At 35.4% G+C, this 27189-nt stretch overlaps 4 protein-coding genes across 7 annotated transcripts; 3 read left to right on the forward strand and 1 right to left on the reverse strand.

Annotated features, from left to right (window-relative positions):
• Nucleotides 1-1144: 1144 nt before the first annotated feature.
• On the forward strand, nt 1145-9107 carry LOC109154653 (WAT1-related protein At1g70260-like). Of its 2 annotated transcripts, XM_019302387.1 has the most exons (8): nt 1176-1194; nt 1301-1551; nt 1641-1703; nt 2282-2398; nt 6113-6362; nt 7524-7682; nt 8434-8585; nt 8690-8921. In XM_019302387.1, the coding sequence occupies exons 2-8, from the start codon at nt 1337-1339 to the stop codon at nt 8844-8846; spliced, it is 1113 nt and encodes a 370-aa protein (XP_019157932.1). In that variant the 5' UTR covers nt 1176-1194; nt 1301-1336; the 3' UTR covers nt 8847-8921. The 2 variants fall into 2 exon arrangements, with proteins under 2 accessions (XP_019157933.1, XP_019157932.1); XM_019302388.1 differs by having other exon boundaries at nt 1145-1551; nt 8690-9107.
• A 4416-nt stretch (nt 9108-13523) lies between these two features.
• LOC109154699 lies at nt 13524-15184 on the forward strand. The gene is made up of 2 exons (XM_019302433.1): nt 13524-14073; nt 14190-15184. Exons 1-2 carry the CDS (start codon nt 13524-13526, stop codon nt 15182-15184), a joined length of 1545 nt encoding a protein of 514 aa, XP_019157978.1.
• A 5457-nt stretch (nt 15185-20641) lies between these two features.
• On the forward strand, nt 20642-23693 carry LOC109154831 (phosphoribosylglycinamide formyltransferase, chloroplastic). Its single transcript, XM_019302576.1, has 5 exons — nt 20642-21204; nt 22046-22157; nt 22438-22614; nt 22814-22940; nt 23299-23693. Exons 1-5 carry the CDS (start codon nt 20829-20831, stop codon nt 23410-23412), a joined length of 906 nt encoding a protein of 301 aa, XP_019158121.1. The 5' UTR covers nt 20642-20828; the 3' UTR covers nt 23413-23693.
• A 339-nt stretch (nt 23694-24032) lies between these two features.
• Nucleotides 24033-27142, reverse strand: LOC109154830. Of its 3 annotated transcripts, none has more exons than XM_019302573.1 (3): nt 26347-27142; nt 24861-25158; nt 24033-24690 (listed from the first exon to the last, which is right to left on the reverse strand). In XM_019302573.1, the coding sequence occupies exons 1-2, from the start codon at nt 27027-27029 to the stop codon at nt 24894-24896; spliced, it is 948 nt and encodes a 315-aa protein (XP_019158118.1). In that variant the 5' UTR covers nt 27030-27142; the 3' UTR covers nt 24033-24690; nt 24861-24893. The 3 variants fall into 3 exon arrangements, with proteins under 3 accessions (XP_019158118.1, XP_019158120.1, XP_019158119.1); XM_019302575.1 differs by having other exon boundaries at nt 24033-24689; nt 24858-25158; XM_019302574.1 differs by having other exon boundaries at nt 24033-24692; nt 24854-25158.
• Nucleotides 27143-27189: the final 47 nt, after the last annotated feature.

The following is a 27189-nucleotide window of genomic DNA, read 5'->3' on the forward strand; positions in this document are numbered from 1 at the left end:
AGGTGCGTGAGTTTTGTGTTTAAAGTGCGTGAGTTTTGTGCTTAAGGTGCGTGATTTGTATGCTTAAAGTGCGTCAATTATGTGAAACTTAAAGTGGACCGTTTTTAAAACCTTATATGCGTGATTTGTGTTCTTAAGGTGCTTTGTTATGTGGGCTTAAGATGCGTGGTTGGTGTTCTTAAGGTGCGTGATTTGTGTTCTTAAAGTGTTTTATTTATGTGTTTAATGTGCGTGTGCATCAGTTTAATGCTTAATGTGTGTCCAACCACACAAACGCACGGGAAGCTATTCCTGCACATAATCCCTTTGATACATATATATATATATATATATATATATATATATATATATATATATATATATATATATATATATATATATATATATATATATAGAAAAACGCTCATATGTGGTTATGCCGTTAGGTGTGGTCGTGTGGTCGTATCTGTGTCGTTGAATCAGTTTAATCTAAAGGCTGTGGTAATTCTGAGGATTTTCGCGCGTTTTAGTAAGTGGGGGTGTTATGGTAATTACAGTGACCATTTATAGCGGGCGGGTTCCAGAATACACCAACAGTGTTGACAACACACACCAATAGTGTAATAAAACACACCACAGTGAAACACACCAATGGTGTATTCCCGTGTTATGGTAATTACATTGGCCATTTATAGCAGTCGAGTTCCAGAATACACCAACAATGTTGACAACATGCACCAATAGTGTAATAAAACACACAACAATGTGATTTTCCTTATTCTGGTGTTTTATGACAAGTTTACCCTTACAGTTCGCTTGGTAGAAGAATGTGCGCGAAAATACTGAAAAAATCTTGATTAATATGATTCATTAGATCTATCTAATCTAATGGTCTATAATTGACCATATGACCACACCTAACAACATGGCCACATGTGATCACTCCTATATATATATATATATATATATATATATATATATATATATATATATATATATATATATATATGCCTTTTTGGAAATTTAATAACAAATTAAATGAAAAATGAAAGGAATACGTGTCTGCTTCTCATTTTTGTTTTAGATTATTAAAAATATTTCCTAGAATATTTAATGCAATAAACAATTATCGTATGGTTCCCCTTCCACTACATGCTTGGGACGTACACTCGAGTTGCTCATTCCCTTCCCAAGTAGCTTCACCTTTCGTGAAAGGTTACGCTCTATTCATTCTCTTTTTCCTTCTATTTTTTTATTCTTTTTAACCTTAAAATGCCATCATAAATGGTGGAAACGTCCGGCGGCAAAGCAGCACCAGAAGCGCAACCAGTGATCTAGCCGCCGCCCGCCGGAAAAAATGTTGGCAGCTATGGAGGTTAAGGCCGCGTTTGGCGAAGTGGTGCCTTGCATGGCCATGGTTATGGTAGAAGCTTGCACTATCTTCTTGACTATCATGGCTAGCACTGCCATGGCCAAATTTGGGACCAACCCTTTCGTCTTCGTGGTCTACACTAATGCCCTTGCCTCCATCTTCCTTGTTCCTTACTCAATCATATATCATCGGAGAGACAAGTACGAGATTAACATATGTACTATGTAGTATATATATATCCTTGTTTTTATCTATAACATCCTAAGGTAAGTACAAATTCCTTTTGCAGGGCTCAAGAACAATTGTTCACCTTTCCTCTTCTCTTGCGCTTATTCTTCCTTGGCCTAATAGGGTTAGTGATCTCTCTTCTTCTCACATCTATCACTTGTTTAAATTTATAAATAAAATGTTTTAAGTGCATATTCTTTGAATGTATTATCATATATAGTGTGTAGAGAATTATATATATTTTTAGCTATATCATTATAATTATTGTTAGGCGGAGGCTAGTGAAGGACCAAGTCCAGCACCAGTGGGTAGGGGATTGTTGGGCCGAGGGCTAAAGGGTCAAGTCCAGCATCCTGCCTCTAAAAAATGTGGTGGCAGTAATAATAAGCCCTTGGTCTAAGAAGTGGTATCAGGTCACTGTGCAGCTAAGGCTAGCAGGTGTTGGGGGGATTGTTGGGCAAAGTCCGGAGTTCACTATTGGCTATAGTTTTTGAGGTAGTTAAGGCGGAAAGGTATTAGGGGATATATTATTAGGCAGAGGGCCGGTCGGAGAAGGCCGGGTTCCCTACTAGCTAGCGACAATTTTTGGTGCAGTTAAGGTTGTCAAATATTAGGGGATTGTTGGACAAAGCTAAGGCCGGTGATGAGTTTAGTACTATTGGTTATAGTTATATCTAACAATTATTGTTTGAATTTTTGCAGTGTAACGATAAGTCAGAACCTTGCATTTGTTGGTCTAAGTTACAGTTCTCCGATCGCTGCTTGTGGAACAGCCAATATAGTTCCGGCGTTGTCATTTATTCTGGCCATCATTCTCAGGTTATTTATTTATTTATTTATTTTTACATGCATGGAAATTTATCTTTGAGTACAGTTTCTAGCTTTTAGCATTTTAGTTGGGATGCTCAATGTTGTTGCACCTAAAACAATAATTAAATGGCATAATAATAATATACTAAAAGAGAAAGATTGGTGTCTCTTTAAGTTTTCAGTAGGGCAAACTATGATAAGCCTAAGTGCTTGAATGAATAATGGTGAGACCTTGTTAATATTAAATTGTCAAATTCAAATTCTACTTTAGTTAGATGGTTAATCTATGTTCAATTTGCTTTAATCATGTGATCAACAGTAGTAGATTAATTTCTAGTTAAAATTATATATAGATTATTTAATTTGTGCATAATTACTTTATCATCAACAACTGCCAAAGACCTTGTGGTCAAACAGCATAATTGTGACTTTTCCAAATAGGAGGTCACAGGTTCGAATTGGGGGTTATAGGTTCAAACTCCATTTTCAATTTGCATGGGTGTTGTATTGTACATGAAACAAACACGGGTGGTTACAGATGTGTGACTGTATCATGTACAATAAGGGCAACCACTAGTTTTTGGGTGATTTTTGAGGTTGTAATGCTTATGTGGAGGAGAGAGGAGAGATGAGACGGAGTGTTTTGAGTTCTTGCACAAAGATCAAGGTTTTTGTCTCCTTGAGTGGACCCCATAAAAAAATTATTTTTTCTTCGCCTGAAGTGCACAGAAGTGCCCAGCCGGATGGGTGAACTACACGTGCCCGTTGGGCACTTTAACAATAGTTTTTTTTTCTTGACAACTTTTTTTTTTTTTTTTGCATCCCTCCTTCCCTCCTAGTTGATCCCTAAAAATTTAACAAATGAGAATGCTCCAAGACACCGCTACTCACTGCTGGAAATTATGGAATTTCCAACCACCTGAAAGTGATCTTAATTCAAGTCGAAAGCCTTGTTCCGACCATTTTTGGTATCCGGAAAAACCTTTCTTGCTATTTCCGACCACTTTTTATTTTCGAATTGATTTAAAATCACTTTCACGTGGTCGGAAATTCCATAATTTCCAGCAGTGACTATTTGACACGTTGAAGTTGTTCGTATATATCTATTTTATAAAAACCCACAAAACAGTTAAAAGAAAGGTTAACTTGATCATAAGGTCTTGAGCTGCAAAATTAACTTCTTAAAAACACAAAACAAAACTACTAATTATGTGTGGAAGAAACATTGTATTTTCCAAATCAATTAAGGTGGTGAAGAGAAGAAAGTTATGGGTTATGGTGATGTTGGGAGTGGAGGGTAAGAATTGAAGTTGGTTTAAAATATAAATATATAATCAATCAAGATCAAATTTAATGACCACGACTATATGGTCTAATGGTACTCGGGTTGGACTTCCATTTGGAAGTTTGTGAGTTCGAGCTTCAGTGGAGACGTAGGTTGAGAAAGTATATGAACAAAAGATCAAATTTAATGGTTATTGTCTAAATTTCAAAATACATACAATGAACTTTGATGGGGCACACCACTTTGGACCAAAGTTATTTTAATCCACAGATAATTTCAGACTTTGGACCTACTCACAGCTACTATTGTACCACAAATCGATTCCTCTTTTCTTTTCTTTTCTTTTTCTTCCTTTTTTTTTAAAAAAAAAAGTATATATTTTTATTATTGTATTTTGACCCTATAGTGACGATTTTTTTTTTTCAAGGTGAAATTTTTGAATTTTTGAACTAATGGAAACGATTAATCTAATTCTGTCAAATGATCGATAAGCATCAACCTGATCGACTTATACCCACATAAAATTCTGTTTTACATTAACAAAATAAATGACGGAACAACCTTGTCAATTCAGGACCAAATTTGTTACTTTGCAAAAAAATAAAGGTTGAAAAATGATTGCACTTAAAATAAAAGGCTATAGAAATGATATCACCAAAATACAATAATCAAAATCATGAATTATTATTATTATTATTATTATTATTATTATTATTATTATTATTATTATTATTATTATTATTATTATTATTATACACAAAAAGATGAATGAAAATTAATAACAAAATCACGAATACAAAGGTTCAACTTGTGCAGCTGCTAGGTGTTAAAATGGACAGAGGAGAGGAGAATAGACCCAACCAAAACTTGTGTCCACTACCTCTTTCACCACTGCTGCCACCCTACCGACACCACACTGCACCCATTAACTTCAATTCCCTTACAATGAAATCATCTATTAATAAATGCAATGTATTATATATAACATATGTATTTAAGTAATTATATATATATATATATATATATATATATATATATATATATATATAGGCACGTTCAGGCGAAACGGATGTCCAAGAAAGAACTGAGAACCAATCGCAATCGTCCACGTATCCAAATTTAACGGATCAGATGTAATTAAAAAAAAAAAAAAAAAAAAAAAAGGTGCAGTGGCATTTTCGTAAATAATTTGAACTTAAATAACATGTGTTAAAAATGCAAGTAAAATCACTTAATAGTGCAAGTAATTTACCTTTATAACATTGGTGCACTTAATGATAACGTCTTTCACATTAGTGCACTTAATGATAACGTTTCGTGCAACTAATGATAACGTTATGTGCACTTAATAATGATGCTCAGTGTACATTATTTGTTGCACTTTTAATACATTTTACTTGGCACTTTTAATACATTTTACTTGCACTTAGGTGCATTATATGTTTAATACATTTTACTTGCACTTAGGTGCATTATATGAAATTGTTACTTACATTTTTAATACAATTTACTTGCACTTCAAAGTTCAATTATTTACGAAAATGCAACCACGCTTAAAAAAAAAAACAGTGTTTTTGATAATACGTTAGATCTGAACACATGAACGGTTGCAATTGATTCTCAGTTCTCTCATAAGCATGTGGTTCTCACCTGATCCGTCTCCTATACCATTTTATACCTGCTCGTGCAATAACATGTACATAATATGCCTAATATATATTAATATATCATGTATTAATATTGAGACCAAATAGTAGTTACTATAATTCAAATAACATAGTGACTGTACTTATACAAAAAGAGCCATGCTATTACCACTGGTGTGTGTGTGTATATATATATATATATATATATATATATATATATATATATATTAAAGATAGATCCGACTCGGGAAAAAGTAGAGGCGACCCGGACTAGGGGTGGCCCCCAACCCGGGGCAGCCTCGGCCTAAGGCGGCTTCGGTCGACCTCGGCAGAAAGTAGCCTTGCAGTGGCCTCGGGGTGGTCTCCGGTGAGAGGTGGCCTAGGAGTGGACTCGGTGAGAGGTGGCCTCGGGGTGGCCTCAACCGGGGTGCCCGCCTTGTGCACTACATGCGCGGGCGTGGTCAAGGAGGATCCAACCGTCCATTCTATTCTCATGGAGTGGTTAGGAGGAAGCTTAGTATAAAAATGCTCATTATTGTCTTGGTTAGAACATCTATTCACATGTTCAATCATTACATCTACTTGTAATCTTCCTACAATACTACTATTAATACAAGAATTGTCTCGCGCGACATATATTCATTGTCTTTTAATTTCCCTTTTTATTATCCATTTATTTATTTCCTTTTATTAATCAGGTTTATTTCCATCAATATATATATATATATATATATATATTATTTTCTTTGTATATATATGGCTAATATAAGCAGAATTAATATATATATGCAGGAGAACAAAAATTGATTGGGAGAGTGGAGGAAGCCAGGCAAGAATGATTGGGGCCTTGATATGTACAGTGGGAACAATATCACTTATTTTTTACAGGGGACCAGTGGTGAACAACTATTCCCCAACATTCCTACACCTATCCACCACTCAATTTGTATTCTCCTCATCAACAAACCAACAAAATTGGGTTCTGGGTTGCCTCTGCTTCATAGCTGCTTCATTAACTCTTTCTATATGGAATATAATTCAGGTAATTTCTACTTTATTTCATCACAATCAATTACTTAAGCCCATACTCACCAAAAAAAATTACTTAAGGCCATCTCCAACCAGGCGCCAAATCACCAAAGTTGGAGGAAAAAATAGCGTAGTAGTGCTCCAACTAAGACGTCATTGCACTAAATTTTTGGTGTAGCATGAATAATGTATGGCGCTGCACTATTCATCCTAAGCTATTTTTGGTGTAGATTTATTTTTCCATTTGCGTTTGCTTTTTTTTAATCTTTTTTTTTTTATAACTCTTTTGTATCCTTTTTGTTATATATATATATATATATATATATATATATATATATATATATATATATATATATATATATATATATACATATTTTGTTAAATATTTAAACATATATTATATATATTATTAAAAAAATTTATATCATTTGAAAGATCTCATCAAGACAATTAAAACAAGACTAATATTAAATATAATTTAATAAAAAATTAAATTACATAAAACATAATTAAAGTTTAATTTATTAAATTACAACTATATGTTATATTAAAATAATAAAAGTATAAATAAAAACTTTTAATTTATATAAATTATTTTAGTGTAGGAATAAAAATGGGTGTAAATGGGCTGGAGATAGAAAAAAATTTGGTGTAAGAATATGCTGGGAATATTTCTTTTGGTGTAAAATTTAGTGCAGAATTTGGTGTTTTATGTAGAAGATGGTCTAATACTCCATTTAATGTAATAATATGCCAAAATTATATCCTACTATTTTTAATTATCTCATGAAAAAACAGACTTTTTATCCCTTAATTATTTTGCGTGTTGAAACTGATATTTATTTGAGTTACTTTTATTTTCTATGTGCGATGCGCAAAAATAAGTGCCCAATATTAGTTCTTTATATTAAAATCTTAGATTTATTTAGATTTTAGATATTTATATTATTGTAAACAATAATAATAATAATAATAATAATAATAATAATAATAATAATAATAATAATAATAATAATAATAATAATGTAAAACATTTTTATAAAATTAATTACTTTCATATATATTGATAATTTATATTTCGTTACAAATTAAAGGCTATGTTATAATAATTTCAATATATATAACTTGCATAATAATTATTTTTGGAATTATTATTTTTCTTTTTTGGGGTCAGGTGGGAACAATCAGAATATACCCACAAGTAATGAAAATAATGTGTGTATATAGCTTATTTGGGACGGTCCAATCTGGAGCACTCTCTTTGTTCATAGTAAGAGATCTCAATGCTTGGAGGCTAGGCCTCAATTTCCAACTCATCGTCATTCTTCTAACTGTAAGTATATTAGCTTGGAATATACAAATTTGCTTTAATTAGTTTTTTCTCTGACGGGTATCAACAACTCAATTGGTCACAAAAATAAAGTTTAAAAATAATAACTTGGGATCAAGTTTTATCAACAACAATTCATTTGAGTTATCATAATTTATTTACATCCCTTTCCACATGCTCTGTTAGGCCGACACTTTTTCTCCCTGAAAAAGTGGCTCAAATCCCCCACCCCTCCTCCAATACGTTAAATGGGCATTTGTACTCTTAAAAATAAAGGTAAAATAGGTATTCTAACTTACGTTCATTCTCCACTAAATTATTGCTTATATATAGGATTCATAATAAATGCGGAATTTTAAGATAATATCAGTAACATAACTAGCTAAGACTTACCACAAAATCAACATTAATCAATATTAGCTTACAATCATAATTATAAGATTTACAAATGGTGTAGGTTCTTTTTTCGCATTCCACATATAAGCAATAATTTATTAGAGAAGAAATACTAAATGAAAGACCTATTTTACCTTTATTTTTAAGAGTACAAATATCTATTTATATATTTAACATAAAGGTGAAAAAATAGTCACTTTTAAAATGACACACGGATAATGTGAATGCATAAATAATTTATTTTAAAAAGAGTGTTATAAACATATAATTCAGAAGAAAAAAAGGATCATTTTTCAGTTTTTTTTTAATAAAACTCGTAACTTATAATTAATGTATTTAATATTATAATATATTGTAGGCCATTTTTGGGAGTATAATTCGTAGCAGTGTGCAGTTATGGTGCATGCGCATGAAAGGTCCATCTTTTCCACTCATTTTCAAGCCTGTAGGGATTGTTGTTGCCAGCTCTTGTGGCTGCTTATTCTTTGCTGATACTTTTCACTATGGAAGGTACAATTTTTATTTCTTACAATACCATGAATTAAACTTACTGCATATATAAATTGTGCCTTTTTTATGTTTTACTAATTAACTGAAAATAATGAAATGTGCAGCATGTTTAGTGCGTTTATATGTGGAATGGGTTACTACACTACGATTTGGGGGCAATTAAAAGATGAAGAAATACAACAGATCAAGGGCAGTTCTGTTTCTTTACCTGATGAAAAAGTCCCACTTCTCCAGCAGTCGCAAGATGATTCACCGGTTTAAGGTTGTATGATCCTCAAAACGTTAAATTGTGATTTTTTTTTTTTGTATATAAATTAGGAAATGGGTGTGATTTTCAAAGCCCTAAATCCCATGCATGTTGAACAATATAATATATAAGTATAGAAGAGGTTGTTCAACTATGTTCTGTGTCTAGATTTTGGTTAGTGTTAGTTTGTGGATGTTCCTCTTGTAATTAAAGCACTGTTGAGTTGAGAGTAAAAAAACAGGTCTTTGTAATTAAGCATCGAGTATATTTGGGTTGGTTGAGAGTAAAAAAACATGGTCTTTGTAATTAAGCATTGAGTATATTTGGATTTAAAATTATTGTTACATTGTGTTATTTTGAGGCAAATTATGCAGTGCATCCGTATGCACCATGCATGGTGCATACGGATGCAAAAACGACATCGTTTTAATAAAACGCGCGTCTCCCTTTAAAAAAAAAATCAGGTTCGATTCCCAGCAACAACATATGAACTAAAATTCCATAATCAATGAACTATAATTCCATAATCGATGAACTACAATTCCATAATCGATGAACTATAATTCCATAATCTAATCTATGAACTAAAAATTCCAGAATGAATGAACTAAAATTCCATAATCTATAAACTAAAATTTCAGAATCGATGAACTACAATTCCATAATCGATGAACTATAATTCCATAATCAATGAACTATAATTCCATAATCTATGAACTAAAATTCTAGAATGAATGAACAATATAATGTTATTGCTGGGAATCGAACCTGAATTTTTTTAAAAGGGGAGACGCGCGTTTTTTAATAAAACAACGTCGTTTTGACATCCGTATGCACCATGCATGGTGCATACGGATGCACAGCATAACGATTGAAGCTGCCAAACAGGCCAACCTGACCTCCGGAAACGGGTCGGACCGTTTTTTACACGGGTTGAGTTTTTTTCAATCCAATTCGCGTTGGGCGAGTTGACGGGCTAAACGAAGTATCCTGTTTATTTATTTTATAATTTATATTGTTAATTTTTTTTTTTTGTATAACTAAGAAAATCGCCATAAAATTTTGAAGTTGATAGTGAACGATGTAAGCTTTTGTCCACTATCCGTTCCCCCTAGAACATAAATGAATGAAAAAGCGTGAGGATAATTCTAAACTTGAGATGGACCCATACGAAGTCGCGAACGCTTTACATGATATCTTTGTTTCTGTGGCTCTCCAGGCGCCACAGTCAATTATAATTTTATCAAGTTTTCGCATGAGCCGCATGATGGGACGCTTAACCCCTGTGAATTTACAATAGAGGGCCCATGAGGTGATCTTTTTTTTTCTTAAGCACTGTGGGGTTGAGAGTAAAGAAAAAGGTCTTTGTAATTATGGAATGAGTATATTTGGCCATTTGGGTTTATAATTATTGTTAAATTCTGTTATTTAGAGCTGTCAAAACGGACCAGGTCAATTTCCAGAGAAACAGGCTGGGACGATTTTTTCACGGATTGAGATTTTTTTAAACCAACCCACATTTGGCGGGTTGATGGGCCAACCCTTTTATTTATTTTATAGTTTATATTGTTAATAAAATTTTTTATTTTTGTATAACTTAGGCTCTGTTTGGCAGAGCTTATTTAGGAGCTTATAGCTTATTTTAAGCTACTAATGAGCTATAAGCTCTGTTTGGTAATGTTCCCAAAATAAGCTCCTAGCTTAAAATAAGAGCTTATTTTGGAACGCTACCTTAAGTAGCGTTTCAAAATAAGCTCCTAGCTTCCTAAGTTTTTTTCCATCTTTATCCTTATTATTTTAAAGAAATGACATAATTTACCCTTCCCAATTAAAACATTTTTTCTCTTCTCCTTTATTCGCAACTTTCACCACTTTCACCGCAAATATTATAATAATAATAATAATAATAATAATAATAATAATAATTATTATTATTATTATTATTATTATTATTATTATTATTATTATTATTATTATTATTATTATTATTATTATGAGATTTGCAACAATATTGCTACTTCATTATGAGATGCTAGATCATGATTATGCTAATAGTTTTATTTTAAAATGTTGATTTTTTAAAAAGACAAAATGTTAAATTTTAATATGTAAACAAACTAATTTAAATTTTATGAAGATGTCCTTTTTAGTCTTTTTACGTTTATCAGCTTATCCAAAAGCTAATTTTACCATCAGCTTATCCAAAAGCTAATTTTACCAAACACTTTCAATCATAACAGCTAGCTTAACAGCTCTTCAGTTTTCAGCTCCGAGCTTATAGCTTTTCAGCTAGGTTTGCCAAACAGAGCCTTAATAATCAAACCCCAACTTCCAAATTAAATCAACACTATTTCCAACCAAACACATTAAGCTTTTTGAACAAATACCATGTATATGTATACACACACATATATAAAATTAGATTTTTTATTTTTAATATATAATTATTATTTATTTAATTTATATTTAATACTAATATATATAGTTTACATGTAATTTTTTTATTTTGTAATTATAATATTATTAAGTTATAAAATATATAATTTATAACTTTATATAATTTATATAATAATAAACTTTATAATAATATTTATATAAAGATACAATTAATTGTATTAATTAATACTAGTAATAAATATAATATAAATAAATTATATATATAATGCTTGTGTGAATGAATAAATATATAATTATATAAAAATATAATGCTTGGTCCACCGTTGGGGTGATTGTTGTTGTAATATCCTTCAATGCGGTTCTAAAATGTGTCACCCTTTTGCTCATTGCCCTTACTTGAATCTTGTCTGATTTTGGTGTAAGCACGTGTCAACATTTTGTCATCCTCGACATTCCATACTTGTCGACGACTCTCTGAATTTTTTGGTGGTGGATTAATTGTTACTTCATTTTCGCTTTGTGTAGGAAAAGGCGAAAATTGAGTAAATTGTATATTACCCGGAATTTGGCCACTTGGTATGTTGATAGGAAATTGAGAAGACTCCGCAAATTGAGAGTTTTGAAATATAGGCGGAAATAAAGAAAATTGAATATTACCCGGAAGTTGGGCATTTTGTGGAAATTGAGAGTTTTGTAAAAATTGAAAATTTGGTGAAAATTGAACATTTGTTTGAAATTGAGAATTTTGGGAAGATGGTTGAGAAAAAGGAAAATTGGATTGTGAATTTTAATTGGAAGTATTATCTTTTTCCATTATGATAAAAGAAATTGAGTAGAAATTGAGAGAATAATAGAAATGAATTGAGAGTGGATAAAATGTAAAAAAAAAAAAAAAAAAAAAAAAAAAAAAAAATTGTGAAGACAAGTGGTATTTATAGATACATATATATTATATATATATTTTTTAAAGTATCCGTTACCAGCAACGACCCGAAATGTGACCGTTGCTGGCAACGGATAAATTCTGGTCGTTGCTCGGCCAGCAACGGCCAGAATTGTATTCAATTGAGAGTGGCCGCCAGCTCTCAATCGCCCAGCCGCGACACGCGCCCACTGGGTGGTCAGTGAGACGCAGTTGCGTCTCACTGCTTTGTTTTTTTTTTTTTTTTTAAATTTCTGACATGCTGGTCCGCAGTAAAATTTGTCATTACGGCCAACCCGCTAAAATCCCCATAACCATATTAAAATAGAGCAATATTGCAAAATGAAACTAAAATGTAATTAAAATGCTGGTCCACAATAAAATTTGTCATATACAGCCAACCCGTTCCCCACACCTGTTATACAGGTTGGGTTGAAAGCGGGTTGTTTTTGAAAATTCTCTAATCCAGTTTGTCTAAAATACGAGTTAAATAGGTCAAACTCTACGAGCTGGACCCGTCTAAAATATGAGTTAAATAGGCCAAACTCTACGATCCGGACCCGTTTAAACATTCTCTAATCCAATTCGTCTAAAATACGAGTTAAATAGGCCAAACTCTACGAGTTGGACCCGTTTAAACATTCTCTAATCCAATTCGTCTAAAATACGAGTTAAATAGGCCAAACTCTACGAGCTGGACCCGTTTAAACAGCTATAGTGTTATTTCAAATTAATTAATATTATATATTGAAGATAGCATCAGCCCTCAAGTGAATTTGAAAAGTACATATAACTTGTTCATTTAGCTTTTTGCAAAGAACAACATAACATATATATTTAACTTCAAAGGTACAATCTAGTTCCTTTACAAATGAAATAATATGAGCCTATAAAGAAACAACAATCTTAACTATTCAATTCGTTTCAACTTGACCCTTTTTTTGTCTAAGAAATAATATAATTGGGATAATAGTCATACATCAATAAAATATTTAAGATGTCTAGAGTGATCAAGATGAGATCCCCCTTGTGAGGAGGGTCCGTTCGTTAGAGTATATTCCGAGTTCCCCTCCTTCATGATTTAAAAACTATTAATATTAGAGAACAAAGCAGAAGCAGACGAGCAAAGAGAAGGAAGGAGATAGCCAAGTCTGTTCAGGGGTGTTGTTGACCTTTTTTACTCTTCTGGATTCAGTTGTAACCACCCCTTCCCGCCATTGTCTTCTATATATATATATATATATATATATATATATATATATATATATATATATATATATATATATATATATTTGGTTGTAACCTTCCAAGAAAGTAATGAGAAAATATCTTCCCTTTCAATACATGCCTTTCGTTTCTTCATACTCTGAACATGTCTTCGCCGGCTTCCGTCATGGTATTAGAGCCACAGCGAGGTAGTTACGCCGCCGTCGTCACCGATTCCGGCGAATCCAGTCAGGGGACTCATCCTGCGTCTCCGATCAATAGATCGCCTACGCGACCGTCTCCGATGAACAATCCGCAGAGGAATAATGACACGGAGAACATCGAGAATCTGTTGTTCTTGAGCGCCAATGAGAGTCTGAACACCATCCTCGTGAGTCCACCGCTTAGCGGCACTGCGAATTATGGAACATGGAGTATTTCCATGCGTGTCGCACTGGAGGTGAAGAATAAATGGACGATCGTGGACGGGAGCTACGAAGCACCAGACAGAGCTCAGCCACAGTTTGCAGCTTGGAGAAGGTGCAATCTCATCATATGTGCATGGATCCTCAAATCAGTTCACTCGTCCATCGCACAGAGCCTCATGTACATAGACAAGGCAGAGCAAATGTGGAATGATATGAGGAAGAGGTTCTCACAACGAGATCCTCACCGAATTTCATCTCTACAGAACGAGATATACTCGTTGAAGCAAGGTAGTTTATTAGTGAATGACTATTACACTCGATGCAGGATCCTTTGGGAACAGATGAATGAATTGAGGAAATCCGAACTGAGCATGAAATTGACCAGATAATCAGGTTCCTACAAGGTCTCAATGAAGGATATAACTCTCTGAAGTCTAGTGTTCTGGTGTTAGATCCCTTACCTGACATGCACAAGATATTTGTCATGGCTGAAAAATTTGAGAGACAATTAAACATTGCAAATATGAATCTTACTGGAATAGAACTCAATCACGCAAATGTTGTCCAAACTAATCAGTTTGCCTTAGAAGATGTGGTGGCCGCTGTTAATCAATACAATAACCGGAAGAATTTCAGTAATGGTGGTGGAAACAAATCTGCTAAGTGCACTTTTTTGCGCATGACCGATCACACAATAGAGAAATGTTACAAAAAGCATGGCTACCCACCCGGTTGGGTACCAGGCTATAAATCCAAGGGAAAACAGCAAGCAATAGCAGCTACTGCTAGCCAAGAAGCTAGTATCACTCATGAACAACTTCAGAAGTTAATGTCCATGTTGCAAAATCAGATGGGAAACAACCTGCCCTCCCCTACAACTGCTGCTGTTACCCTCATTCCAAAATTCAATGAAGCAGAATCCCAGAAGGAAGGAAAGTATTATCCTACTACTCATATAAACTCAGTTTCTTTACATTCTTTCTCTTGGATTTTGGACTCTGGTGCGACTGATCATATAGCATGTTCTCTGGATTCTTTTGATGATTATTATGTGGTTGAAGGAACTATGGTTAATCTGCCAAATGGGAAACACATTAGGGTTGAACATATGGGGAACATAACACTTGGGGATGGCATATGCTTGAGAAATGTGTTACATATTCCCTCCTTTAAGTTCAACATCATATCTGTTAGCAAATTGCTCAATAATTCTCCTCACCTCCTAACTTTTACCAATGATCAGTGCCTTCTTCGGGGGAGCCATGGGAGGACAGTTGGTTTTGCTAAAGAAGAAAATGGTCTGTATCTACTGCTTGAACCACCTCAGATTACTGTTAATTCATGTAAACTTTCTATACTGCCAAAACTTGGCACCAAAGGCTTGGACATTTTCCCATGAATAAAATGAGCCTTCTATGTGATATTTCTATTCCTCACAATAAGAATTTTGCATGTGATGTTTGCCACTATGCGAAGCATAAAAGGTCCCCATTTCCCTTAAGTAATACAGTATCAGATATTTGCTTTGAACTGGTGCATGTTGATATTTGGGGCCCTTTCTTGGTTCATTCCTTGGGAGGGGAACGTTACTTCTTAACCATGGTAGATGACCACTCAAGATATACATGGATACACCTAATGAAGCACAAGTCTGAAACACAGTCCTTGATCAAGAAGTTTCATAAATATGTTCATACTCAATTTGGATTGCCTATCAAGACTATACGCAGTGATAACGGTTTGAAGTTTAACATGGTGGAGTTCTTTGCTGAGCATGGTATAATACATCAAAGGTCTTGTGTGAACACCCCACAACAAAACGCAGTAATGGAACGTAAACATCAACATATTTTGAATGTAGCTAGAGCCTTGCGTTTTCAAGCTAATCTCCCATTATTTTTTTGGGGGCAATGTGTGTTGCATGCAGCTTTTCTTATTAACAGACTTCCTTCACCAGTTATAAGATGGTCCAGCCCCTATCAAAGATTATATGGGAAGCCACCAGATATCAGCAATTTAAAGGTGTTTGGATGCCTATGCTATGCGTCTACATTGCCTCAATCTCGCCACAAGATGGCAGCTCGCAGCAGAAAGTGTATTTTTGTGGGAGTTCCAGCAGATATTAAAGGTTACTTGATGTTTGATCTTCAAGAAAACTCTACTTTTATCTCAAGAGATGTGACATTTTATGAGGAACAATTTCCCTATGCTGAAGGATACAAGAACAAAGATGAGATTGAGCCTGGTCCCCCCCTGCCTATTATTCCCATTTCTGGTTGTGAAGAGTTCAATTTTCAGGACCATTCTGGTGTCCAACCACAGTCCTCAACCACACATATTAATGAAGAAGGATCAGTTCAGATAGTTGTTGATACCAGTAGTCCCTCAGCTGTTCCAATTGACAACACTAGCAGTTTCCCATGTCAAATTCTGAGCATAACGAAGCAGGCAACATAGATGCAGATAACACGAGCACAACTTGCTCAAACCCTCCCATGCAGCCTCGAAGATCAGCCAGGGAACGTCATATGCCCAATAAACTACAAGATTATTACTGTGACATAGTTGCTACAATTGGAACATCACCACATCCTCTATCAAAGGTGATATCCTATAATGATCTTGAGCCCATGCACAGAGTTTTTTCCATGGCAGTAATCAACAATAGCGAGCCAAGAACTTACAGCCAAGCCATCAAACATGATTGCTGGAAGAAAGCAATGGAAGCGGAGATTGATACCATCAAAAAGAATCAAACATGGGAACTGACACAACTCCCCCCCCCCCCCCCCCCCCCGGGAAAGTTCCTATAGGTTGTAAATGGGTATATAAAGTGAAGCTCAAGGCTGATGGTAGTGTGGAAAGATACAAAGCAAGGCTCGTGGCGAAAGGCTATACGCAACAACTAGGCATAGACTACCTCGAGACGTTCTCTCCAGTAGCAAGGATAACTACCATCCGAACTTTCCTTGCAGTGGCAGTTTCCAAAGCCTGGCACATCCACCAAATGGTTATAAACAATGCCTTTTTACATGGTGATCTAAATGAAGAAGTATACATGGTGCTACCACCTGGATTTCAAAGTGAGAAACCGAATCAAGTTTGCAAACTACTACGATCCCTATATGGCCTCAAGCAAGCGAGCAGGCAGGGGAACGCTAAATTGAGCATGTCTCTGATTCAAAATGGTTTCAAACAGTCAAGCTCTGACCCCTCTGTTTACAAAAGGAGCTGGGGAAAATTTTATTGCTCTACTAGTTTATGTTGACGACATAATTGTGGCTTGTGCTAACATGGAACCAATTCGTCAACTAAAGCTATTTCTGGATAGCACTTTCAAGATAAAGGATCTGGGAACTCTAGGATATTTTCTGGGGATCGAGGCTAAGGCAGAGGCAGATGGATTAAATATTTGTCAACGCAAGTATGCATTAGACATACTGGAAGAGACTGGTTTTCTTGGTTGCAAGCCTGCAAATACACCAATGGTGCAAGGCCTTAAATTAAGTCATGGTGATGGCATACCTCTTGAAGATATCAATAGCTATAGAAGGTTGATTGGGAGATTGCTATATCTCACGGCAACAAGGCCTGATCTCACCTTTGCCATCCAACAACTCAGTCAATTCATTGATGCTCCTACAGACAAACATATGTCTGCTGCTCATCGTGTGCTCATGTATATCAAAAAATCTCCAGGCCAGGGACTTTTCTATCCTGCCAACATGAACATAGAGCTCAAAGTCTTCTCCGACTCAGATTGGGCAGCCTGCTGTGACACACGAAAATCAGTAACTGGCTACTGCATATTCCTAGGTCCTGCACTGATTTAATGGCGTGCCAAGAAACAAGTCACTATATCTCGCTCATCCTCCGAAGCCGAATATCGTGCATTGGTTGCTGCCGTATGTGAGGTTCAATGGCTCACACTTACATTCTACGTGACTTACAAGCTGCATTAACCAGACCAGCGACAGTGTTTTGCGATAACAAGTTGGCTATTGCCATTGGTGAAAACCACGTCTTTCATGAGCATACCAAACACATTGACATTGACTGTCATATAGTACGCGAGAAGCTGAGCCAAGGATTAATTAAACTGCTGTCTGTTCCGACAACCAGCCAGGTTGCTGATGGCTTTACAAAGCCTCTACCAGTAGCTCAATTCCAACATTTCATCTCTAAGCTGGGCATACAAGACCTGCATGCGCCAGCTTACAGGGGGTATTAGAGAACAAAGCAGAAGCAGACGAGCAAAGAGAAGGAAAGAGATAGCCAAGTTTGTTCAGGGGTGTTGTTGACCTTTTTTACTCTTCTGGATTCAGTTGTAACCACCCCTTCCTGCCACTGTCTTCTATATATATATTTGGTTGTAATCTTCCCAGAAAGTAATGAGAAAATATCTTCCCTTTCAATACATGCCTTTCGTTTCTTCATACTCTGAACATGTCTTCGCCGGCTTCCGTCAATTAACTTTGTTAATGTGTTTATTCTTCTTCTTCTTTTTTAATTAAAATTAAAATTAAAAAAATCCTAAAGTATATCATTTTAATCCAAAAAATTGATGATATTAATGCAAATTAGTACGCAATAATTAAAGGAAATAAAGAGTAAAACAAGAATGGTTATTGAATGGAATGAACTGAGTTCAAAAAGTGAATAAATGTCTAAATATTATAACTTATGAACTATTTAATACTAAACAAATACGGAGTAATGAACAACTAAATAGATCACTAAGTAATCAATGATCTTGTAGTCTAGTGGCATAGAGTGATGAAGTGACTCTCACAAATAGGAAGTTATGGATTTGAACCCTAGTGGAGGCTTATATAAACCATGAATACAATATACATTTTTAATATACTAATTATTTGTGTATTGAATGTACATTATTTGATAGTATACAAACAATACACTTTCAATATTTAAATAATGTACTTTACGTACACAAATAATGTATTTTTGGTATATTAAAAATGTACTTTTTATTTATAGTTCATGCAACTGTATAGACCATGGTCTATGGAATAATGATTCATTATTGCATGGACCACTGTCCAAAAATGATGTCGTTTTCTGTAATTTTTCTTTTATCACGCGACCCATTGCAACATACATTTTTATAACTCATAATGTACATTATTATAAAGCATAACGTATATTATTTTAACTCATAAAGTACATTATTTTATCCTAGAAGTTTCATTATTCAACACATAATGTACATTATTCTAACACATAATGTATATTAGTCTAACATATAATGTACGTTACTCTAACACATAAAGTACATTATTCTAACTCATAATATACATTATTTTAACTCATAAAATTCAACGACGTAATTTTGGACCGCGGTCCACACAACTATGTGAACCATGGTCCACACAATAATTTGTCATGCAATAACTATTAGCAATTATATCGTGGACCATGGTTCAAAAACAACGTCGTTTTTTTAAGTAAAGAAACAGCTGCCGTTAAAGCTTAACGGTGCCCGTATTTTTGGTGTGTTAATTACAAAATGAAACTACATTGTATCTAAAATGAAACTGTCTCACATATTGTTTTTATATTATCAAATGAAATTGTAGTTGTGTTGAAATGAAACTTTAGTGTATATAAAATGAAACAGGATAATAGTTTCACATATTTGAATGTATATTATCCATGAAACTGTATTATATCGAAATAATATTGTAGTTGTGTTGTAATGAAATTGCAGTGTAGATAAAAAACTTAATATGTTATACAACAAAACTAATTTATGTAGATCGGCGCGAAACAAATGTCGTTTCTTTTCATCGTTTTTTTTACCATGGACCACAATGTATTGTGGATCGCGATCCACACTAAAATTTGCCAATAACTATTGGATTGATGAGCATCAGTCATTCTTCCAAAAGGCTGAACCCCAACCCTAAGGCCCCCCACACCCCGGCCCGACAGAGCATTTGGGAGGATGTAAATCATGGTGACTCAACTGAACATTAATCACAGAGGCTAGACCGGTGCTCACTGCGCACAAGGAACCCCCCTCACTTCCCCCCTCACTTTGAGAGGTAGGCTAGACCGGTGCTCACTGCGCACAAGGAACCCCCCTCACTTTGAGAGGTTGCTACCACACTGCCGCTGGTGAAACTCGATCCCTGGTCATTCTTCCAAAGTTTCACCTCTATGACCAGTTGAGCTACCCATGCGGGCTGATGAGCATCAGTCATTATATCGTGGACCGCAGTGCATAATCGATTATGCACCGCGCATCAAAATAGCGTCGTTTCTTTAAGTAAAGAAACGACGCGTTGTTAGTGTTAACAGAGTGACACTACAATGTATCTAAACCGACACTGCCTCACCTATTATTTTTATATTATCAAATGAAACTGCAGTTATATCAAAATGATACTGTAGTTGTGGTGAAAAATGAAACTTCAGTATATATAAAATGAAACTGAATAACATTTCACATATTTGAGTGTATATTGTATAATGAAGCTGTAATTATATCGAAAGATCATGTAGCTGTGTTTTAATGAAACTATAGTGTATATAAAATAAAATTAAAATAAATAACATTTCACATATTTTGGTGTATAAATATTGGATGAAACTATAATTATATCGAAATGAAACTGTAGTTGTGTTGAACTGAAACTGCAGTGTATATAAAATAAAACTGAAGAACAGAGTTATTTTTTGCGGAACGGTGCGGAACAACGTGAAACGGATTTCATTTCTTTTCATTAAATAAAACGGGACGTCGTTTTGATACGCGGTGCATAATTGATTATGCACCGGTGCACGATATAATTTGCCTATGAGCATCCAAGAATTACGAAACTTTTCGAGTTTTGGTCACAGCCCATCTCGTCTAGCCCAGCCCACTCGCCAACATCCCTAGCCATGGCAGCTTGCCAGCTTCAGAGAAATCAAACATCATTGTTTCTCGCCATAAACCTTTAATCCGATTAAACCCTTTCTCTTTGGGCGAATTTTTTACCTGTATCCGATTAAACCCTTTAATCCTAGCAAGCTTTTGAATGGAAGCTCAGAGCAGGGTTTTTAGGCTCTCTTCGCCATCACCTGCAAAAAACCCAAAACTTCCATTATTGCATACCCATAACTCTTCTTATATTCCATCAAATATTCAATCTCCTAAATGGGTCTCCCTCAAAACCCAATTTTCTCCCGCTTCACTTTCTTCCTCGCCCAAGAAAGGCTCCTCTACCAGTTGCGTAAAAGCACTGGAAACAGAAACTCTATCCACTCCTCGAAATGATTCGAACGCAACAATCAGGAAGAAGAACTTGGCGGTTTTCGTTTCTGGTGGAGGCTCAAACTTCAGGTCAATCCATGAGGCTGCCGCTCAAGGGACCGTTCATGGAGAGGTGGTTGTTTTGGTCACCAATAAACCTGGTACCCACTATTCCGTTCTCATTTCTTTACTGTATATGTTTGAATTTTATTTATTTGTTCGGAAAAAAAGTGTCTGATAGGTCATGAAATTATGGTTTTTGTGCAATTAGGTCATTGAACAAGCAAAATATGTGTAATAAGACATTTTTTGGATTTCTTTTAATGCAATTTGAGTTGAGAACATTTCGATTTTTCCTTGGTAATGGCAAAGGAAAGGGGGATTCTTAATATATATACCATGTAAGTAATATGATTTGGATTTTACCGGAAAAAAATGAAAAAAAATAAAATAAAAATGTCCCAATGCATATATTTTCCTTGTTTGATTTATTTGACATTTTTTCCTATTTATTTTGTAGTTTGTAGCCTTGTGACAATGCTAGTTATGTTATAGATTTGCAAAGTTCATAACTTTACTACAGAATTATTTTAAAAGAAAAAAAATTGGTTCAATTAGTTTGTTTTTATGTTTTGTTTTATTGTTTATGCAAAATTCTGTAACTTTACTATTGTAATGGAATGGAGTATGCTTCATGAGCCCGATACCTCTTAATGGGATATTTGAGATCATATATTCCTAATGTATTTTGTTCAAGCATATCTTATGACTAGTAAAGTCTTAATATATGAAGTTATTAAGTGAAATATTCAAAAGTTATTTTTGTTAGGAATAAGTCTCCTGGTCTTTTGGAATTTCCTCGAAAAGGATCCGTAGTTTTTGTTTAGTAGTTTATGATGTTGTTAATGTGCAATTATCTCTTCAATCTTTCGGCATTTGCCAGCTGAAAAGACCTCATTGCTCATTATGCATTATTGTCATTTATCTGGATATGCAATGCAGATTGTGGAGGTGCGGACTATGCCAGAGATAGAGGAATACCTGTGATTGTGTTTCCGAAACCAAAGAATTCAGATGAGGGGTTTTCTCCCGAAGATCTTGTAGCTGCTCTAAGGTGTAGGTTTTTTTTTTCCCCTGAAAGAATAACGTAGATCTTTTTGTACTGTGTGGAAAGCATTAAAATATCTTTTCGTTACCAATTTCTGCTATAGAATTGGCAAGAGGAGGGGAAACACTCAAACACACACACACGCACGCACGCATATTTCCTTTGAACAAGTTTTAGTCAAATTCTTTTTCTTTGTATTGTGTCATCATTAGAGACTATAGAATTCTGTCATTTTCTTAATTCTATATCTTCTAATATAAATTACCTATCCTTATGTTTCATGTAGAACGTACAATGTCGACTTCATTCTTTTAGCTGGGTACTTAAAGCTTATACCTCCTAAGTTGATTCGAGCTTATCCGAGGTCAATATTGAATATTCACCCTTCACTTCTCCCAGCTTTTGGAGGCAAAGGTTATTACGGGATGAAGGTGCACAAAGCAGTGATTGCTTCTGGAGCTAGGTAAAGCCCGTACCACTAACTAATCCATGTTCGCACCAGGCAGGGATAAAGTACTGGCCATATACAAGAGGGGGTTTGAACTCCCGACCTCTCTTAAGTGATAAGAGTGCATGGCCACTCACGCCAACCAAGCTGGTTTGGATACCCCTTCTTTAATCCTTATATCAGCATGTATTAAGCTATAGTGGCCAATACGCAGATATTCCGGTCCCACAATCCATTATGTTGACGAGGAGTATGACACGGGACGTATCCTTGCTCAAAGGGTTGTCCCTGTGCTTGCCAATGACACAGCAGAAGATCTGGCTGCAAGGGTTCTCCATGAGGTTAGGCACTTACGAAATTTTACTTTTGCAGTTCTTACAATTCATATTTTCTGTGAGGATTTCGATTTGACATCAATATTCTCAATCATACTTTCGAGATCCACATTGTCTTTTTCTAGAATGTCAGCCTCCTTTAAAGATACATCTCTCGGTCATCATCTAATCACGCCTCTTGCTCCTTAAAGTGATACTTATGACAAACGATATATACAACATGAAAAGGAAAGCAAACCCGAAGTATCTAGACTTGGATACAGTGAATTGCTAAGGGAACATTTTGAAACCTATCAGATATTTACTTGCTTGATTTTTGCATCGTGTATATATCGTTAACACGTATACTTTGTATGTATAGCAGGAGCATAAATTATATGTAGAAGTAGCAGCAGCACTATGCGAAGAAAGAATACTTTGGCGGGATGATGGCGTCCCTCTCATCCAGAGTAAAGAAAATCCAAACCAGTACACATAACCCAAGTTTCCTTTTAGCTGCTCGGTGCCTAACATGGTTTCATGCTAACCAACAATTTCTGTAAGAATCACTGCTGTAGTTCATGTTTTATGTATCTGCAACAATCATCCTACACTTGTATAATTGACTTGTTCCGATTTTTTTCTTGTTTTTTGAGAGTTGGATTGAAGCATATAAGCCCAGTCATATATACTGGACAATTCTTGTGATGCAAGATTTATCTCTTGATATAGTAAAATCTTGAGGGATGGATTAAGAATGCCCTTTCTTTCCTAAGTTAATTTCAATTTTAGTCCATCAATTGTTGTTTTTTCTTACTTTAAACTTTTGATTTTCAAAATTTGAGTGGAAAGCTTTCTTCTCAAATTCACAGAACCACTTATTGTGCAGAGTACTTGTACTCAACAAAAATCAAATTGTAGAGGCAACTTCAACTAAGTTTACTTGGTTAGGCTGTTGGTTTGATAATTACAAGGTTTTAATTCCGATTACTAGTAGGAGTAGCCTATTGGTTATCTTGCTTTGAACTGGTTAGTTAGGGAGTTTATCCCGTGCACACCTTTAGGTAATGGCTGTGGGTTTGGAACAACGTTTCAGTCTATCAATGGTTTTCTTAGAGGTTTATGAATATGAAACAACCTTAAAATCATTGTTTACAAGTCAGATGGCAGACATGGAAAAGTCACCAAAAGAGTTGCTTCAACCAAATGGGAAGCCCTGAACACAATAGAAACTAGAAAACTCAAGAATGTCTTGGCATAAAACATTGGTATCATTCAAGTGCTTACACACATCATAATCTCTAATTCCAACCTTTTAGTAAAGGGAAAAAAAATGGCATGAAATACAATAGAGATTTCTTAGGAATCATGATTTAACAGAAATTTGGAATTCTGATTCTATTTCAACTCGACTTCTCTCACTAAACAGGACTTCAGTTCCAGAATATGATCAAAGGTCTCAAAAACAGGCATTTGGAGTACTCATAAGGAGAGTCGTCGTCGTCGTTCATTTTGGTAGTCACAGTGCGGAACAAGCAGCAGAGATGCAACTCTGAGGATCAAGATCGATCCTCGTATACTTCTCTGCTTCTCGATTTTTTGCTTTCACCTTTATATTTCGCAATGCTATCATCTCTAGTTTCAGATTCATATTTCTGATTTTCAGAATTGTATGCAGGTTCTGCAAGTGTTAGTGTATTACCAATCAAATTGCATGCTTCCTTTCAGGGATATATAAACCCGAGTAATGTCGATAAATTGATGACTTGAATCCATCTGCGAAAGCACACCACAACTCGTCAGTTACAGGTGAGTGATAAAATGGATGAAGTGACAAATTCTTCTTGGCAAACAAAAATTTGGTCGAGTTTATATTTGAGAGGTATGTACGCCACAAAGATTATTGATAGGCCATAATATAATAGAAAGTAATGAAGAACTTACCCACCCCATCGCTTGTTTCTGTTTTCACATGAAGATTCATAGTGTGAGTTGGTCTACGGGTGTTTCAACTTCCGAGGGGCTTTCGATGTCTTGAAGATATTTGCACATCAAGTGTTTACGCCTCTGCAACGTGAGCAGGACCAAGATACTATCGGTCTTTACAATGCTATAACCTGCCTTGGTATACATGTTGTATGGTCCTGCATCGATCATTCGACAGTGCAAGTAGACCGTTTTCGAGGCACTCATTTTAGAAATTAGTTCCTCGCTTGCTTTCAACAGGTGCCAACCTATGCCCCTCCTGGGAAAAATATATATATATATTGATGCAACATAAAAAATCAATCTTACACAAACCAAACATAACAGATTACAGGTACAGACCTTTCATCACATCACTAATCAAGCTCCTCTAACTAGTTTGAACATCTTTGGCCATTGCTAAACAATATATGGTTCCAATCATCATCTTACTAATACAGTAATACAGTATAGTAACATATGCTCATTTGAGAAAAATCTCAAAATAGATTATTGTATATTTGTCGATTACCACTATGCCAAAAACTATAATGGTCTTTTTCGAAAGGCAAGATGCTGGACAATCCCCCTAGTCATATGGTGTTGGGACTTGGTCTAGCACCTGTTAGTAGCCACTTGGTGCGCTAGCACCTCCCTGCCGTGACCCGACTCTGATACCCTTTGTTAGGATTAACTGATTAAGTGCTTAAAGCTATAGCTCGTAGCGAAGGATCAACTTTATTTCCTCATACCGCCACATTTTCGAGAGACAGGATGCTAGACTGGACTTGACCCTTCAGGCCTCCGCCAAACAATTCCCTCTAAACACCTCATGCTGGACTTGGCCCTCCACCAGCCTCAACCCAACCGTCTTTAAGTTTAATGTAAACTTAATTTTACTCTCAAGTCTAATAGCAATTAGCAAGCAAACCAACTCTTGAAACATAGTAACTCAAAGTCCCTGTTTGGTAAAATAATTAGCCTATAAGCTAATTTTGGCTTATTTGACCACTATTAACAGTTTGACTTGATTAAACAATCAATATGAGTGTTTGATTAATTAGCTCTTTGTAACAACTTATTGCTCCAAAATGTTGAAATTCAAAAAACTGCTCAAAGTAACTTTTTTCGATAAGTTTGTTGAGAGAGTCATTTTGCATGTAATCAGATAATTTACCAAACACTTTTCTATAATGAACTAATGATATTAACTAATCAAACCCACTAATCCAATCAGCTAACAACTATTTACCAAACACTCCCAAAGACAAAGCAACAGAGGTATTACAAGTAGAAATACAACATCCCAACATAGAGTGGACAAATCAACCACAATTAACAAAGTCAAGATGTTTCCTTCTTCTATGAACTATAAACCATAACTGTCTAAATTAACCAACTTATTCTATATCCTTGTATGATATTGATGCAGATAAGTCTGAGACAGAAGATGTAGCATAACACTTACCTCCTCAAAGATTGCCTGACAGCCATATTGGATATGTAAGGTGCATTCTTGGGAGCAGTAGGTGTGTGAGGACTATCATTAGCACCCCTTCTGTCAAAACACACCTCCACAGTCCCAGCCAGCATCAACTCTCCCTCCCCATCCCCATTTTCTCTGTAGAATCCAACAAGTGTTGCTGTGTGAGGCATCAAGCTTCTCCTCTCAATCAAATACTGCTTCACAAAAAACTCCAAGAGCTTCAAATACCCCAAGGATATCATCATGGACTCCGCAAACGACTCTGCCAACAACCTCACTGTCATGTCCATCTCCTCTTGCCTCATCACGCTCACCCAGAGCGACCCAGACTCCAATTCTTGAGAATACGAGTAGTTGTCGAGGAACTGGAGCTTCTCGAGGTCTTCATTGGCGAGAAACCGGGCTGTTGGGAGAGGGTTTTGAAGGGATAGCGGCGGTGTGGTTGAGGAAGAGGAAGAGGAAGAGGAAGAGTTGGAGGTTGAGAGTAGAGGTGAGATGAGATTGGGAGAGCTGAAATTGGAGGAGATGGCAAAAGGGCGAGTGGGTTTTGGGGTAAAGGTTGAATCTTGAGGGTAGTTGAAGTAGGGAATATGGTGAAAAGAGTGGTGGCGGTGATGGTGAGTTCGGGGATCGAAGAAGAGGGAGCAACAAATACTAGCGGCCATTTCTGATGAGATGAGACAGGAGAACGTGAACGTGTTCCGATGATTTTCTGGGAAAAAAAACACATAGATAGGGCTATCTTTTTTCTTTTTTTCTTTTTTTCTTTTTTCTTCCCCTCATCTTCTCCTTTTCATATTTTTCCTCTAAATTATTATTTATTTT

Source organism: Ipomoea nil, unplaced genomic scaffold, assembly GCF_001879475.1.
Source record: "Ipomoea nil cultivar Tokyo-kokei standard unplaced genomic scaffold, Asagao_1.1 scaffold2653, whole genome shotgun sequence".
Classification (NCBI taxonomy): domain Eukaryota; kingdom Viridiplantae; phylum Streptophyta; class Magnoliopsida; order Solanales; family Convolvulaceae; genus Ipomoea; species Ipomoea nil.

Bases quoted from the DNA above. Each gene is read 5' to 3' on its own strand.
- LOC109154653 (XM_019302388.1), top strand. From the start codon at position 1,337: ATGTTGGCAGCTATGGAGGTTAAGGCCGCGTTTGGCGAAGTGGTGCCT. The intron at 2,399-6,112 runs GTTATTTATTTA...ATATATATGCAG, and splicing joins ATTCTGGCCATCATTCTCAG to GAGAACAAAAATTGATTGGG. The intron at 8,586-8,689 runs GTACAATTTTTA...TGAAATGTGCAG, and splicing joins GATACTTTTCACTATGGAAG to CATGTTTAGTGCGTTTATAT.
- LOC109154699 (XM_019302433.1), top strand. From the start codon at position 13,524: ATGTCTTCGCCGGCTTCCGTCATGGTATTAGAGCCACAGCGAGGTAGT. The intron at 14,074-14,189 runs GTAGTTTATTAG...GGTTCCTACAAG, and splicing joins GATATACTCGTTGAAGCAAG to GTCTCAATGAAGGATATAAC.
- LOC109154831 (XM_019302576.1), top strand. From the start codon at position 20,829: ATGGAAGCTCAGAGCAGGGTTTTTAGGCTCTCTTCGCCATCACCTGCA. The intron at 21,205-22,045 runs GTACCCACTATT...TATGCAATGCAG, and splicing joins TTTGGTCACCAATAAACCTG to ATTGTGGAGGTGCGGACTAT. The intron at 22,941-23,298 runs GTTAGGCACTTA...TATGTATAGCAG, and splicing joins CTGCAAGGGTTCTCCATGAG to GAGCATAAATTATATGTAGA.
- LOC109154830 (XM_019302573.1), bottom strand. From the start codon at position 27,029: ATGGCCGCTAGTATTTGTTGCTCCCTCTTCTTCGATCCCCGAACTCAC. The intron at 25,159-26,346 runs GTAAGTGTTATG...TATTTTTCCCAG, and splicing joins GTCAGGCAATCTTTGAGGAG to GAGGGGCATAGGTTGGCACC.